A 17,002-nucleotide genomic window follows, 5' to 3' on the forward strand; every position below is an offset into this window, starting at 1 on the left:
GATCAGGTTGCTCAAAGCCCCGTCCAACCTGACCTTGAACACCTCCAGGGATGGGGCATCCATAACTTCCCTGGGCAACCTGTTCCAGTGCCTCACCACCCTAAGGGAAAAGGAAAGCTTTGATCCTGATTGTGTTGTGAGAAGATGATGGGGAATTACGGTGGAATATAATGAATATCTTCTTTCTATTTAATATAATGGGTATGGAAGTTTGGTCTTGAATGTGGGGTTACAATTCTGAAACTGTTGTCTGTTAGGAAATAGCTATGAAATAATCTCAGTGATTGAACGCAGCATGGGTTTGCTTCTATGGGATCTGTTGTTGTTCTCTAGCAGTCAGTTTGATACATGAACACAATATTGCTTTTTGAGTGATCACAGAAAGGACAGCTGTGACTATCTAAAGCTTCTGGTGTGCCACAAAAATGTTGGTATGATGTTGATGGTGTTAACTTCTGTTTCCCAAAGTCAGAGTTACTGAGTTTGTGTAGGACTCAAAGCATCCCTAGAAACTGATAAAGGGAAGACATAATATATGTCTGAAAACCTGTTTGGGAAGAAGCTAAGAGAATACTGATTTTCCCACTGTTCCTGACCCTACTTATTTATAGTCAATTTTTCATTGAGTCATATGATAAGCAGAGAGGAAAGAGATTCCTGCCCTTCCTTTTCATATTCCGGGTGAATGCTAGTTACTTTAGAAGCACACTTTCTGCTTACTTCTCTCTCCTTCTCTAATCACTTCAGCTACAGTGACTCACCCAGGCACTGACTCTGCATGAGTTTAGTTTTTGCTGAGGTTTGCCTGTGCTGTACTATGTTAAAAGCCAAAAAGTCAGAACTAGCTTGAAGTAATATCCAGTTATAACTATTCTTTTTTTTTCAACAGGAGTGACAGGACCTGCAGGCGTACCTGGACCACCTGGTAGTCCAGGGTTTGATGGTCAACCTGGGCAAAAAGGAGAAGTTGGTCCTTATGGTCCCCCAGGTAAGCCCATGACAAAGGCTTGATTTCTTCATAGAAAAATAACAGAAGAGATTACATGTGAATATATCTGATTTCACTGCTTAAGTGTTGTAGGCAGAGTACGGCTGTCTGTAGAGATAAAAGGAGACTCTTTGTATTGCAGGGCCCAGAGGATTCCCTGGTCCACCAGGCCCTGAAGGTTTGCCTGGGGCTATGGGCCCACCAGGTGCACCATCTGTTGCTCATGGCTTCCTTGTTACCAGACACAGTCAAACCATTGAAGAACCATCGTGTCCATTTGGAACAAGGCTGATTTACCATGGCTACTCCTTGCTTTATGTACAAGGCAATGAAAGAGCACATGGCCAAGATCTGGGTAAGTAGAGACCAAATTAGAATTCATTACAAACCAAGTGTTTCTTTCATTTCTAGAACTGTATTGAACAAGCCTGTGTAATTATTCTTGGCTACCTGATGCTTTATTATGCCTTCTAGACTGGTTCACATAATGGTTTCATGTATAGTGGAAACAGTGTCAGTTTATTTAAGAAAGTCTTTATCAAAGCCTTTGACACAGTCTTCCACAGTATTAGATAGGGACTGGCTGAGTAGATGATAAGCTGAGTGGAAAATTGATGGGTCCATCAGACTCAGAGGGATGCAATCAGGTGTACAAAAGTCTGAGTGGTGGCTGCTGATTAGTGAAATCCCTCAGGAATTAGTACTGGGCCAATACTGTTTAATGAATTTATTGAGGACTTGGGTGATGAAATAGAGCTCACTCAGCAAGTTTGTGGGTAATGCCAGATTGGGTGGAACGGTTGATTCCCTAGAGGGCACAGCTGCCATTCAGAGGGACCTGGCCAAGCTGGGGAAAAGGGCTAAGAAGAACCTCACGAAGCTCAGTGAAGGCAAATGCAAAGAGGTGCACCTAGAATGAGATAACCTTGTGCAACAGAACAGACTGGCATCTGACTCCTACCCTGTTCCCCAAAAATAAGACCTACCCTGAAAATAAGCCCTAGCATGATTTTCAGGATTTTTGATGATGCTTGAAATATAAGCCCTACTCCAAAAATAAGCCCTAGTTACAGTTCATAAAAAACCATCAATTTAAATAGTGTCCAGGCAGCTATACATGTAAAAAAGTAATGTTTTGGAGCAAAAATTAATATAAGACCCTGTCTTATTTTCAGGGAAACAGGGTCTTTCCAGTAGCAGCCAGACAGGCTGCTAGAAAGCTGCTTTGCAGAAAAGGACCTGGGAGTCCTGGTGAGCAACACTGAACATGAGTTAGCAGCATACCCTTGCAACAACTACCCCACTCTCCACTGCCCAACCAACTGGGCTCTGTTGGCAAAAGTATAACCAGCAGATGGAGGGAAGTGATTCTTCCCCTGTTTGCCAGTTGTGAGACCACATCTGGTATATTGTGCCCAGACTTGGGCCTCCCAGAACAAGGAAGACATTGAATACAGCACAGTGAATACAGCAGCCAGCTACTAAGATGGCTAGTGGGATCTGGACAGTCTGATGGGACTGGGTTTGTTCAGCCTTAACAGAAGTTTATAGGGAGGCCTTTATTGCTGTCTACATTTGTTTATAGAGAGGGTAGAGAAGTTGAAGCCAAATTCTTCTCAGAGGGGCTCAGTGACAGAAGAAGCAATGGACCCAAGTATGAGATATATTCCAGTGAAACATAAAGAAAAGCTTTTTCACCATGCTGGTGCTCAAACACTGGAACAAGACCACAGAGAGGTTGTTGAATCTCTGTCTTTGGAGATACTCAAAACTCAGCTGACTATGAACCCAAGGAACATGATGTAACTGGCAGGGGGTTAGGAGGTCTATTCCAACCTAAGTTATTCCATCATTCTACAGGCAAGGCTGGGCTACTCCTTGCCGTGTTCCTTCCTTACGGAACTAAGACAAGTCACTTCCTCTGAGAGAGCTGGGCCCTCCAGAGCAAGTGTCATCTGCTTTTTAGCTGCTCCTGGAAATATTTATTTGGCAGTTGGCAGTGGTTTAACAAAAACAGGGTAACAAGTAACCTTTCACTTAACATTTCAGGCACCGCAGGAAGTTGTCTTCGTAAATTTAGTACCATGCCTTTCTTATTCTGCAATATCAACAACGTATGTAACTTTGCATCAAGGAACGACTATTCCTACTGGCTGTCCACTCCCGAACCCATGCCAATGAATATGGCTCCTATCACTGGTGATAATATCAGACCGTTCATCAGCAGGTACGGTTTCAGTTCTGCTGTGTCTGTAAAATGAAGAAGCCTGTGAAAAGTGCATGTGGTGCTTTATTTTTTTTGAAACCACTTTTAGTCTGTATATTTTTATTTCCTCCCTTTAAATTTAAAGTTTGACTTCCTTTGATGAAACGTTTCAAAGTGTGCATGTTTTCAGTTTAGATTTTGATCAAAAAGAAATCCATTTTGGGGGAAACCCAAACAAATAGAGTAGTCTATTTTGAGTCTGATTGAAATGATTTACTTTGAAATTATGTTTTGCAAAAGTTATGATTTACTTTGACGGAGAAGAAGTTTTAAATTTATTCACAATTCTTGTCCAAAGCAATTCTTTCCTTGATTAGACATAGCTAGAAGCTTTTTAGGGTTCAGTTTCCTTTTGTTTGAAAATGATAGCATTATTTATCATACAGTAGACTGCCAGGCTTCTTCCATTGTTTTGGACACACTGCTTGAATAAAGCCATTATTGTCCAAATTAAAGGAAACAGTTGCAAAATCAATCATCTATTTTTTAATCATTCCAGATTCTCAGCTAGCATAAAGTGTGGCACTTATATCAGACATAACTGTTCTATATCAATCCAACATGTAGAACTTTTGGTCCATGTTAAGGCCATTGGCAAAACCTATCCTGGCGTAATACGCCCAGTGCTGAAGGCAAAGGTGAAAGCGAGAGTGTGGTGAACTGCACCACTGTTGTTAGATGAGAATCTGCCAAGGGAATCTCCAATTTATAACTTAAATGATAATCATTAGATATAGGCATTACTATGATTGCTCTCATTGCTTCTAATATGTGTCAGCCCTTGCTGGTCACTCTTCCTGCCATACAAAGTGAATGGTAGTGGAGATGGCTATTATTGTTTTCTCCGGTCTGTATATACCATCCAAGAGAAAGGACAATTCAAATCATCAGTGGGTTGTAGTCTTGGCATCTTGGTATGTTCAAAAAACTATTTGGCTCTACTGCAAAACATTTGATATTTATTTTGCATAATAGAATCCATCTTGTGTCTCTGTACTCTGGTTTTGGTTTAGTGCCATAGAAATTTGTATGCCTTGAAAATCAGTGGGCAGATTGAGGACAAGGTTCTCAAGAGAGACTATCGTTTTTGTTGGTCTTACTTTTTTTCTTGTTCATGGGATGTGAACAGGAGGGGCTTGACTTTGAGAAAAATTCAAATGACTAGCCTCTGAAATTCATGTTCCTTTTATGCTATCCCTGATCAAACACCCAAAATAACCATAAACAATCACTTTTGAAACTCTTACTAAGGGAGATACCCACCAACATTTTGCCTTATGTAGACAGAGTAGCTTTTGCACCATTAAAATGTGTATATGTGTACATATGTATATGTGTACATATGTGTGTATATGGGTTTTTCTCCTTTTAGCCATAGCAGAGTGAGGTAATTGTAATAAACATTTTTTTAAACCAGCAGGGAATCTGACAAGGCTATTCTTTCAGTTTATTCTGTTAGTTGAGGCTTTTAAACCAACAGTTTTCCCTGCCCAAAAATTGCAAAGGTATAGAAGTGTCACTTACTGCCTTGGGTCATTGGACTTCTTTTCATGTAAGGCCTTCCACTGAAATACCAGAAATCTCTTGAAGCAAAGCAGAGCTCCAAGAATAGAGGCAGCTTTACATTCTTCTTTTAACTTACTCTTTCATTGATGTGTTTCTTAAAATAACTCTCTTGCTTCCGCACTAAAGATGAAGGCAGTAGGTATGAAAACAGTCTTCACAAGTCAGAAATAGAAGGCTTTTCATTCCGAGTTCTTTCGCTTCTGTGCATTTTCCAGAATCCAACTTAATCCATTTTGCACTTGATTCTTTTCACCACTCCAATAATAAGAATCAGACTGTTTGGTTCTAAGTATCTGTTTTGAATCATTTTCGTCATTGCTAACTGCAGTAGCCGATTTAGGAGTTGTACAAGAAAAAATGGATGATATCTGCCAAATTCCTTATTACCAGTTCCCATATTAAAATTTCCAGACCAAGTCACATTTTTTATGATTCTGCTGGGAAGGCATGATCGGTCATTGGATTATTCAGTAGCCTAGCAGTTCTGAGACACAATAAATTTATCTAAAATGAAAGAACTGGTGCTGCACATCTTTCTGAAGAATTGCTTTCAAGTTCATTGTTCAAGTTGCTTCGCTAGAAATCTCCTACTGGAGATGAAGAACACAAATGTAAATAAAAGCCACTTTCAAGGAAAATGTGTGGGGAAGAGTCTAGATTAGATTAGCAGTGATTACCTTTGTAAGACATTTTCCAGAGAGATGGCTTTCTCTCTGGAAGTCACTCAGGGCTATGTTTGGGATGCTGAATTGCTGTTACATGTCTCCGATCACTGTAGACCACTTTTAAGTGATACTTGCTGCGTTACAATGTTTGGCTATTTGCCTCTCATGTTGATGACAGTGAGCACTTTTAGAACTACAGTACAAATGGGACTAGAAAAAGACGTTTAAATATGTGGATAGGAAATTTCCTGTTCTGTGATCACAGGAAGGCTAACAGGAATAAGACTTAATAGTTAAGCTGTCCCTAAGTAAATAAGAAAGGAAAAAAAAAACAAAAAACAAACAACAAAGAAGAACCAGTTGGTTGTTTTTCTGAATGAAACATTTTGATTTTGCTTTGGTTTTGAAGGTGACAGCATTTTCCAATTCAAGATTCCTTAAAGAAAGTAACTTCTGAAAAAAAGAGAAGTGGTGTTAATCCTCAAGTGCATGGATCTCATTCATGTCTTGGTCTTTCTAGATGCTCTGTGTGTGAAGCTCCTGCTATGGTAATAGCCGTTCACAGTCAAACAATTCAAATACCACCATGTCCTGAAGGCTGGAGTTCACTTTGGATTGGTTACTCCTTTGTCATGGTAAGTGCACTGGGACATACTTGGAACTGAGAAAAACATTTGTTTCAGGCGTTTGATCTACACTCCTGCTTGGGGAAAATAAATATCTGACTGTGTCATGTCAGGTTGTAGGAGGGCATTAGACCTCTGCCCTTTCTGGTGACTTTAAAAAGATTCTGGTAATTATTAAAAAAGAATAATGCAATAGCAATTAGTTGATCACTTTTGAGGAAATGCACACAGCATACTTTCTTGTTTGCAGCTCCAGCACAGGATCCAAGTGCTGAATAAATGAGGAAAGAAGCATAATTTTCCATTGTCCTTCTACATCTATGTTACAGCAGCTTCCTAGAGTGGCAGCATATCAATGCCTGTCCTCTTCTCATTTTTTGATGAATAAGCCTTCAGTTTTCAAATGGCATTTTTGACCATTTATCCAGTTTCTTCAGCTGTATCTGTACTAGTAAAATAAACAAGGCCAAGGAGTGTCCTGGAAGAGCCACTCTGTAGTCCTCCATAGTGGTTATTTGTTAGCATGCTTCCTGTTGTTCTCACAGCCTATGTCAACAGCCAGGCCATGGCCTGAGAAACAGCCAGAATCTAGAGCTGTTGGCACTCAGCAGTGGCAGAGAGGCCACTGTGATGTGGGGAAAGAATTGCGTTAAGGTTTTCAGACACAAACCAAAACAGTCCGTGTGCCTTCTGGGCCAGAGAGCTGGCCCTGGCCTGTTGCTAGCATAGAGATAACTTGGGTCCTACTGCCAGACCTGAAGGACTTCTGTGTGTACAGCTGCCCTGAAGTTGGTGTTGCTGGTGTTTTCTACTACTGTTAAGCGAGAGTACCCAGTGCCACCTCTGGAGCCCTTCATTTCCGCCTCTTGCTCCTCCTTAAACTGAGGGACAAGACAGCAGACGGACACAACAGGGGACAAGGAGAGGCACATGAAGAAATATTTGTGCAAGAAAGTTAATAGGTGTTGTAGCAGAAGAGGTAAAGAGTTGCTCTCTGACTGATGCTTTTGCATTTTTCTAGCACACCAGCGCTGGTGCGGAGGGCTCTGGCCAGGCCCTGGCATCTCCCGGTTCCTGCCTAGAGGAGTTTCGCAGCGCTCCCTTCATTGAATGCCATGGCCGGGGCACCTGCAATTATTATGCAAATGCTTACAGCTTCTGGCTTGCCACTATAGAAAGGAATGAGATGTTCAAGTAAGTTCGTGATTTAGTTATCAGTATTTGAGACTCAGTCAAGCCGTGTCACTGAATAAGAGAAGTATTGTTTGAATATAATACATGGTTCAAGTATTGACTGTGCCCCAGACTGGTTAGTCTATGCAGTTAATGATTTTCATAAGGAAAACAAAAAAAATTGTAATAGGTTTTGGGGGAGTTAATGAATGAGTCTTCCATTAGTGTTTGCAATATGTCATTTTTACCCAGTATTTTGCGTTTCAAAATAATCTAACAATGTTTGCATTTCCACTGTGTTTGTTTGTAGTCACTGAGTCGTAACTGGGATAGGCTGACATGCTGATTGAAATTAAGTTAGAACATAACATTCCCCCTAGAGGATGTTAACACATAATAGAACCACTTGAACTTAGTGCAGGTGTTGAACTAAATGAGCTGAACAATTATTTACCTTTCCCTAATGCTGGAGGAAGTATGTCTGAATAAAATGCAGCTGAAGGCACAGAGCTTAGGCATTTCTTCAGTCCCACTGAGGTTCTAATTTCAGGAATTAAGTGGTTGCAGGCTTTGTCCTGGTCTCTTGCACATAAGTATTTTTCAACACAGTCTAATTTGTTCCATATGAATTTGATTAATATATTAGCATATAGACTGGTTCCCGGGTCTGCATAGCTTACCTGATTAGCAGACATTACTCTGGAGAGTGGGCAAGCATCCTGTTCCACCACAGTCCAGGCTGCCACTCCTGGTACCATTCATCTCTCCATGAGAGATGAACCCCCAGTACCAATGCAGGCTGGGGGATGAAGGGATTGAGAGCAGCCCTGCTGAGAAGGACTTGGGGGTACTGGTGGATGAAAGATTGAACATGAACCGGCAACGTGCGCTTGCAGCCCAGAAAGCAGATCCTATCCTGGGCTGTATCAAAAGCAGCATGGTCAGCAGGTCAAGGGAGGTGATTCTGCCCCTCTGCTCTGCTCTGGTGAGACCCCACCTGGAGTCCTGCGTCCAGCTCTGGAGCCCTCAGTACAGGAGAGACATGGACCTGTTGGAGAGGGGCCAGAGGAGGCCATAGAAATGGTCAGAGGGCTGGAACAGCTCTGCTGTGAGGACAGGCTGAGAGAGTTGGGGTTGTTCGGCCTGAAGAAGAGAAGGCTCCAGGGAGACCTTATTGTGGCCTTTCAGTACTTAAAAGGGGCCTGTGAGAAAGACGGGACAGACTTTTTAGCAGGGCCTGTTGCGATAGGACAAGAGGTAATGGTTTTAAACTAGAAGAGGGGAGATTCAGGCTAGACATGAGGAAGAAATTTTTTACAATGAGGGTGGTGAAACACTGGCCCAGGTTGCCCAGAGAGGTGATAGATGCCCCATCCCTGGAGACATTTCAAGGCCAGGCTGGACGGGGCTCTGAGCAACCTGATCTAGTTGCAGATGTCCCTGCTCATTGCAGGGGGTTCGGACTAGGTGACCTTTGAAGGTCCCTTCCAACCCAAACTATTCTATGATTCATGTCTTCCAGATCTATGAATGCTCCTTAACTTGTCTCAGTCAAAGTGAGTTGTTTAGCCAGTTTTAACTGTTTATTTATGAGATAGTTGTCAACTGAATAGGTAGAAAAATTGAGCACCAGGACTGATTGTCACTGGAGCTGTGATAATCTCATCAATCAGAAAAGCTACTACTGAAAGAGCCCATTTACCAACACTGGGGTAAGCTCTGGCTCCTTGGGTAAGAGGAAGGTTGGTCAGAGGAAAATTCAGAGGAATCATCACTACAGTTGTGTGTATTCATTGAGTCCTACTCAGATATCTGTCAACTTCATACCCTCTTCTGGCTGCAAACTGTATCTCAAATTAATAAAATAATCCCAGATCAGGGGACCTGTCCTACTATCATAATTCACAAATACTCTTCAGTTTCCTATAAAGTCATAATCTTTTTTAAAGAAAAGCAGTAAATGTACGCACACTTTTGTCAGAAAATGCTTTATTTCCTGTTACTAGGAGTAACTCCTTACAATAGATTAGAGGTTTGTCTTTCTCTACTACATCACATAATTTCCTTTGCTGGCTCTTCATTGTTCTGTAAAGTCACAAGAGTTAGCAGAAGCTCATGAGCAGTCAAATGCCTCCAGTTCCTTTGCCTAATTTTTTTGGTTTACTACCCAAATTCCAGCAGGTTTTTAAACAGCTGATTAAACAGGTAGCGTCTTCTGGTTCAACCTTGAGACAGAACTGAATTCTGAAGTAACTGGAAGTGGACAATGTTTAAAACTAATCTTGTGATAGTGTGTGACCAAACTTGGAAGTGAATATACCTTGGAGAACTTAGGGAGACCTTCTCAATTCGGCACAACTTAAAGAGGCGCTTGGCTGCATGCAAAGTCTGTATTGTCAATTACAAACCTGAAAACCATTTGTCTCAACAGTTGGTAACAAGTCTTTTCATTTCTTTGTTTTTGATAGGAAACCGACTCCCTCAACTCTGAAAGCAGGGGATCTGCGCTCAAATGTTAGCCGTTGTCAAGTCTGTATGAGAAAAACATAATGACTTTTGAATTTCAACTAATTTCACACAATATGGTGCTATTCCTTTAACAGCAATGAAGCCTAGACATATATCATATGTACCTCATTGTTGTCCAATATGAAAACAGTAAAGTGCCTTTTAGGAACTTGCATAACTAACACACACTGCTTTACTGGCCCTGTCCTTGCTGAAGAAGAAAAGAGACAACAAAGATAAGCTTCAAATGTCGACATGCCAAATGGCACTTTTGATCAAAATATATGTATTTTTTATATAAATGCAATGCACTGATAGAATAAAAAGTCAGCATTTATCCAGAAAAAATGCAAAGGTGCTAGGAGGTATGCAGTTCTGCCTTATACTGTTTGACCCCCCTTTCTCATTCTTGTATTATATATTTAGATTCATTTTTCTTCCCCAGATAAGTTTGTTGTTACCGTTATCTAGATGTCTCAAAATTCCAGACTCTCGGGTATGTACTTATTGTTCCTGTACAAAGCAATAGTAATGTAAAAAAAAAAGAGTTTTGGGATTCCAGACTGTGGTTAAGCAACATGTAACCATCTTTTCACAACATAGAGTGCCATCCTGCAAACCTTTGCTTCTGTTCGTAGTCTTTAGTGCTGTTGGTTTTAATGGGACGACATCTGGAAGAGATTGCCAAATTGGTTTCCCAAAGAGGCAAGTACGTGTTTCTGCCATGTTGGTACTGTGCAGCTTCTTTATGCAGTAGAACAAACTTTCCTGTGGAATAAAGAATGATCCAGCAATGGTCAAGAAAAAAAATATATATAAATATTTTAGTAATTTATATAGATATCAACCGTTAGGCAAATCAAGCTCTGAGTTTATCATTTCAAAAAGAAGCTTACAAAAGTTCTCTTCTTTTCAGTGTCATGAATTGGATATTATATGCCAAAATATGATGTGAAATGTTCATTTTACCTAGGCCATTTCAATGCTGAAGTTGCAGAGACTGAAACCAAGTTAATAGCTATTTGTGTTTATTATAGTAAATCCTGCTTTAAGCTTATAGTCTTTATTCTGTATTTAATATTTTTCAGGGTTTTAAACACTACTCACACACTGAATGACTTGATTTTGAAAAGTATAAGGCCTTAATTTTGTTAATATTGTGCCAAAAAATGATTCAAAGTGGCCGCAGAAATATTTCTAAAGAATTTCTATGCAATGATACAATTGTTTGAGCACATCTGTGTCCAAAAGTGTTTTATAGACTATTACCATGCAAATACCAAAAGATTTTTACAAATGCCAAGGCCTTTGTGTAATTTCTTACATGTGTATTTCTTAAGAATTCAAGTTTGTAATAAAACTATTTGTGTAAAAAAAAAGAGAAGAAAAGAAGAAGTTTTTACTAGTTTGTTATTAGCATTCATTTACAGCAATGAATTAATTTTTAATAAGCCACCAATAAATGCACAAGCTTGATGCAATCCTAGATTATTTTTGTTTTGCACATCTTTCAGATGTACAAAGCATCTCCAAAAGCGGACAACAGGACACCGTACTGACACCTGTGTTGTTACCTTGTCAGAACCGGTACCGAGAGACAAAACATGGGTTATGCGTCTATCACTGAAATATGTTTGATGTGAACACGTTACAGAAATCTGCTAACTTCCTCTTAGCTCATGGAAAGCAAACACGTTATACATGTTTTTCACTTTTCCCTTCAATTTCTCATGCACAAGTCAGAACTGAATTACAAAGGATAAAACTTAAAGTATCTCATATAATTTTGCTTATAAGTGGGCAAGGTGAATCTTGGCTCTGGTTGTCTGAAGAGGAAATGGGCCGTGATGTCTTTTCCCTTGGCAAAAGCACATAATTTGTTAACGTTTCATGTCGTTTTCCCTAATTTGTGAAGAGGCTGCTGCTGCTGTTCTGAACTCACTTTCACTTAAAATCCAGTTTTGACAGATGATCATTTTGTTTACAAATGACCAGTCCTCACAAAAGTCCCTGACCAGTCTCTAAAATACAGGAGTCTGGTTATGTCTCATTGGCCTGATCAGGGTTTTCCAAAGTGCCACTTGTTATTCAGAAGAGGAGAAGACTATAGGGGGATTCTGGGAAGAATTAAGCAGACATTCAGCCTTCTCTAACTCAGAGGATCCAAGCTGCTGCTCAGACTTTTTAATTGCACTCTCCAGCTTACCTCCTGGTCAGCCAGGGATTTAATTTGCTTAATTTGAGTTGTCTCAGAACTGCCAAACAGCTGAATTTATAAAGTCCTGCATGTATATTTAAATGAAATCTGTGCGTAAGAATACAATTCCTTTTGCTAGTAAAGGGGGTGCTCACTGCAGCTGGGTGTGTACTAACCCCTGTTTTATCAACTAGGAGCATTTTGGAAACAAGGGGCTTTGAATTTTCAGAAAATATTTGAACTATAGTTTGATATCATACTTACCTAGTAGTAGTTAGTTATTCCATAACCTCCAGCTCATAAAATGACCCAAACTATTGTCATGCTAAAGATGCTATTTCTACTTAAGCCGGTGAGTAAACTTTTTGGTGGTTATCAAATACCAATCAGATCTACTGAAAATGTTGTGAATGCTACATTTTGATGCCCTGGGTGAGAAAGAGCCCATATACTAAAGCAGAAAAGAAGTGCAAAACACTTTCTTGCTTTCCAGAATCCGTCAGTACTCCATATTCAGTCATTTCTGGCCGGTGTTGTTGCTACAGTACAGCTCATTGTGTGAACAGGCAACTGTGAACACATCATTTGTTAAAATTGTTAAATTTCAGGAGAAAGCTTTCCTAAAGAAGTACAGCTTGTTTAGGAGGCCTAACTGTTTTTGAATGCAGTACTTGAAGAGTAACGTTCATGACCCAAATAAATAGCTTTCTAAAACAGCAGGTGGTGCCCGTGCTCTCTTTATGGTGAGATTGGTACTAACAACTTGACACTAACGAGTGCCTTGTTCTCTAATCCACTAAAATATAAAGCAGTCTGACAGTTCTCTATTTTCCCAAGTCTCTGTGCTGACATGTTCTAGTCACCAGCAATTTTCCTTCTGAAATAGGAATGGAGCAGTCTTCAGAAAAAAAAAAAATCTATACAGAGGCAAAATAAAAATAGAATATAATGAAATAATCCAGTACATATTTTGAAACAAATGATCGTTTTATAGTTTATAGTTGTCTCTTTTATCCTTTTCATCATAACTTCCTTGATGAAATATGCTTTTTTCTGTGAAACAGGACTCCTGAGAAGAATATCCCATATTAGACTCCCTGAGAAGCAATTGTGTTAAAGCCATACCTTTTTACCACTGAAATCACAAAGCCGCACAACTTTTTGAGAATTCCTTTCCTACCTTTTTGTGTTTTACGAAGTAAATCTGCACTAACTAGACAAGGTGGAACATAAACATCTAGACCACGGGGCCAGGCACATGGGTCCCAAAACACCCACTAAAGCCAGTAAACAGAAAATATGGCACAAAGAAAGACCCCAGACAATTTGAAATTGCAAGTGTCTTGGTGTCTTCCTCTCTCTTTGCTCTTCACATAGGGGCAGCGATGTGCTGCCCCCTGCATTTCTGCCTCTTCGTACAGAAATAATCTTTCCTATGAGCTTCACATTCTGAATTAGGTAACACACTGAGAACGTGAGAGGCCAGTGTGGATCCTTAAATGCATATATCAGGCTCAGGCTGATGCTGAGATCAATGATGGTCTGGGATATAATTAATTGTTATTAAGAACAGTATCCAGCGGCCACATGACAGAATTCAGCCTCTCTGTTTCCAGACTGAGGTAAGAAAATCATTCCACCCATCCACTAGCTAAAGTATAGTTTCTTTAGTATGAACATAATATTACTTGCGAGCTTTTGGGTGGGGGGGTCTGTACGGCATAATTATAAATAAAAAATAATATGCAAGCTTACTTCTATCACAGCTGAGGAAGAAGCACCACGTGTTATTTGTGAAAGAGGTACCAACGGTCAGAACAACCTCAAAAAATAATTTATTGAAAGTATACATTTTGTAAACAATTCTCTTCCTTGTCTGAAGAAATTCTTTCTAAAAAAATGCAAGGAGGGGGTGTGTGTTTTCTGTTGTTTCTCTGCAGCAAACAATATGCTCGTTGTGTTGCTTGAGGTGTTAATACCTGTGGGAGGATAAATCACTACTACTTCTCATGAACTCAGCAATGCTTCCTATGGTAAAGATATGTCACCCAACCAGGCTTACTGACACCACCTGTCTTCAGCTCCCACTGTAAGAGGTTGTTACTCTGAGCTGAATATTCTTTCTTACATTTCAATGATGATTTCTAAAGATATATTCCTTTCCAACTCCTTATTGTCTTCAAACAAAAAAGAATAGAGTGTTGCTTTTATGTAAACAATCAAAAGATTTACAAATGTCTGAATCTTTTAATTTTGCATATGCTAGAGAGCTGCCTTCATTTTCCTCTGGCTATACGCAGTCAGCTATATTTATTATAATTGGCGTGCAGAGGACAGAAGACTTGACAGAGTGAAAGTTATAGATGGAACATGATCATTTGATGCTCTGTCAACTCCTGTCTCGCCTAAGAAAACATGTTACGTTTCATGCAGAATTGTGGCAGGCTTCATTTGTCATCTCAGCTCCATGAAGTATGATTTACACGGTAGTAAATAAGTATGTAAAATGGCCTGGGCAAGGGAGAAAGTCCTTGTAAAACAGTTTAAAGAGCATTGATCAAACCATTTTATTATTCTTAATGCACGGCTTTTAGACTGGTGTAACTCACTGTGTGCTTTCTCTAGAACTCTCAGGCTCACACCAAAGTGGTTATTTCTCACCATCGGTTCCTGGAAGAGGTTCAAAGTGGAGGGTGTTAGCACATGCTCAGTGCTGGCTTCTGCCAGAGCTTTTGTTGTCTTTGTGGGCATTGTAGCTGCCAGTGGAAGATGTTCCCCCCTTCCTATTTCCTCTAAATAATTATAGCAGCATTTTTTCCAGCCTAATTTTGGACATGAACCTGTTTGTGAGATGTGATCAAAGTGGCAGCTCATGGCAAATCACAGGGACTTGAAATGCAATCACATGAATCACGTGTCAAGAATTGTTTCTGTGTACCACTTTCAAAAATGTATCTGGGAATCCCCGCGCTATCTGTGATGCTCAGACACTGATTCCCAGGGGAGTCTTAGTAAATATTGTTTTATAGTTACATAGAGATCTTCCTCCCGTTGTCATAGCATGGGAGATGTGTTGCAGCATCTGTGGGAACTCTGACAGGTAAGAAGGTAAGTACCAGACAGAAGTGAATGAAGGCTCTTGGTAGCTCAACAGGCACATCTACAAACAAAATAACTATTTGCTCTCATTTCCACATAGACTGACTACAGCCTTTTCACAGATTTTTTTACTACCCTTGATCAGCAGCTGGGAACGGTCAACCACCTCTGTTCAAAGTGAGTATCATCCGGGCATTTTGGCATTGTCCCTGAACTAAGGAAAGGATGTAGGTGAGGGCAGTGAAAGATACACCTGGTCTTATTATCAGCCTTCCCTTTGCCAATAAAAAACTAGGAAAAGAAAGGAGAAAAGGGAAGGGAAATGAAGTGGAGGGAAGGGAAAGTGAAGGAAAAAAAAGAAAGAAAAGAAAGAAAAAAGAAAAAAGAAAAGAAAAGAAGATAAAAGAAAAGAAAAGAAAAGAAAAGAAGAAAAGAAAAGAAAAGAAAAGAAAAGAAAAGAAAAGAAAAGAAAAGAAAAGAAAAGAAAAGAAGAAAAGAAAAGAGAAAAGAGAAAAGGAAAGGGAAAAAGAAGGAAAGAAAGGAAAGAAAGGAAAGAAAAGGAAGGAAGGAAGGAAGGAAGGAAGGAAGGAAGGAAGAAATACTGTCACTCCAATAAAAATACACTGCAGCTCTCCATTTCTGTTCAAAGGTAAATCTTACTTCAGGGAAACATAGCAAACTCCCTAAAATGGGAAGGAAAAATCTGAAATGGAAATTTGAGCAAATATTCTCTAGATTGTATTCAGATTATACCAACAGAAAGACAATGTCTGAAATGCTACAATCACTTACAGTTATGAGAGAATTTGAGGGATTCCCCATAAAGGGAAATGGGAAAGCTACAGAAGTTATGAAGGCCAAACTGAAAATAATATAGCAATCACAATGGCTGAGTTAGACTCTCCTGAACACAACGTTATACATTTGAAATAAAAAATCATATTCAGATTCCAAAGATTACTGCAGTTGCTAGTGGTGCAAACCAGAAGCACAGTCTTTTCTAGAGAAAGGCACTGTGACCTGAGGATCACAGGAGAATAATTTGGATTCTGCTCAGATGAGATGCTTTGGAGCCCCTGCAAGGTTTCACTTACAGCCACCTGGAGAACTGACCTAAAAAAATTGAGTAGGTCCTACTAGTCAAAGTCTGAGATTGTCTGAGAGGACACTTGTGAAGCGGATCTGGAAGCTATGGCCAAGCGCTTGATTCACTCCTATGAAAAATATGAGCTCTTCTGTGTAGCTTTAATACCAACACATTTTTGGTATGTTTTGTCCTGATCTATTGCAGTCAGAGAAATCTAGCCAACACATGTATATTTTAGTAGTTACTAGCAAGAAGTAGATTTCTTTCCAGAAACACACAGTACCACACAGTGGAATTTTTTTAACTTTTTCTCCTCTTTTTTTCAGGCAAATTGCAGAGAATCACAGAGAGAGAGAGATTTTGTAGTTGTTTGTTTGCTCTTGCAAGGCACTGAACATGACCCCTCAGGAATGTGTGGGAGAGGAAATGAAAAGCAGACGTGGGAAGCTGAAAAAGCAGCACTTCTCCTCTATCATTAAGTATATAATAAGGTAGATTACATCAGTTGTTGGCCCGGTCTCCCTGGTGAACAGGTGTCATAGATACAGCACTGTCTAATCAAATATTAACTCATCATGTGGCAGCAAGTACGAGGAGAGAGAACATGTAAGATCATCTTCCTCCTTTCACATGCAGCCGACTCTCCCGTGAGGTGCTGAGGTTCAGTAAAGGACATTCTTGTCATTCTTATGGAGTGAATTTAATTTTATATGGTTGCCTAGACTTGTGACAACCAATTTTTTCTGCTTCCTATATCAAAAGTACAACGGATACTAACATGTGAACAGTCACAAACTCAGACAAAGGGTTATGTTTATATAAACAGT

The 17,002-nt window shown here is 39.8% G+C and overlaps 1 protein-coding gene across 1 annotated transcript in view; it reads left to right on the forward strand.

Moving 5' to 3' along the window:
• Positions 1 to 12,650, forward strand: part of COL4A1 (collagen type IV alpha 1 chain) — a 129,982-nt gene extending 117,332 nt beyond the window's left edge. Inside the window, exons 47-52 of the mRNA XM_065628273.1 lie at positions 890 to 988; positions 1,131 to 1,343; positions 3,038 to 3,215; positions 6,006 to 6,120; positions 7,133 to 7,305; positions 9,753 to 12,650. Of these exons, the coding sequence (XP_065484345.1) occupies positions 890 to 988; positions 1,131 to 1,343; positions 3,038 to 3,215; positions 6,006 to 6,120; positions 7,133 to 7,305; positions 9,753 to 9,834 (860 nt within the window). The 3' untranslated portion in view covers positions 9,835 to 12,650. The remainder of the gene's footprint in view (positions 1 to 889; positions 989 to 1,130; positions 1,344 to 3,037; positions 3,216 to 6,005; positions 6,121 to 7,132; positions 7,306 to 9,752) is intronic.
• Positions 12,651 to 17,002: the final 4,352 nt, after the last annotated feature.

Source organism: Caloenas nicobarica, chromosome 1, assembly GCF_036013445.1.
Source record: "Caloenas nicobarica isolate bCalNic1 chromosome 1, bCalNic1.hap1, whole genome shotgun sequence".
NCBI lineage: Eukaryota > Metazoa > Chordata > Aves > Columbiformes > Columbidae > Caloenas > Caloenas nicobarica.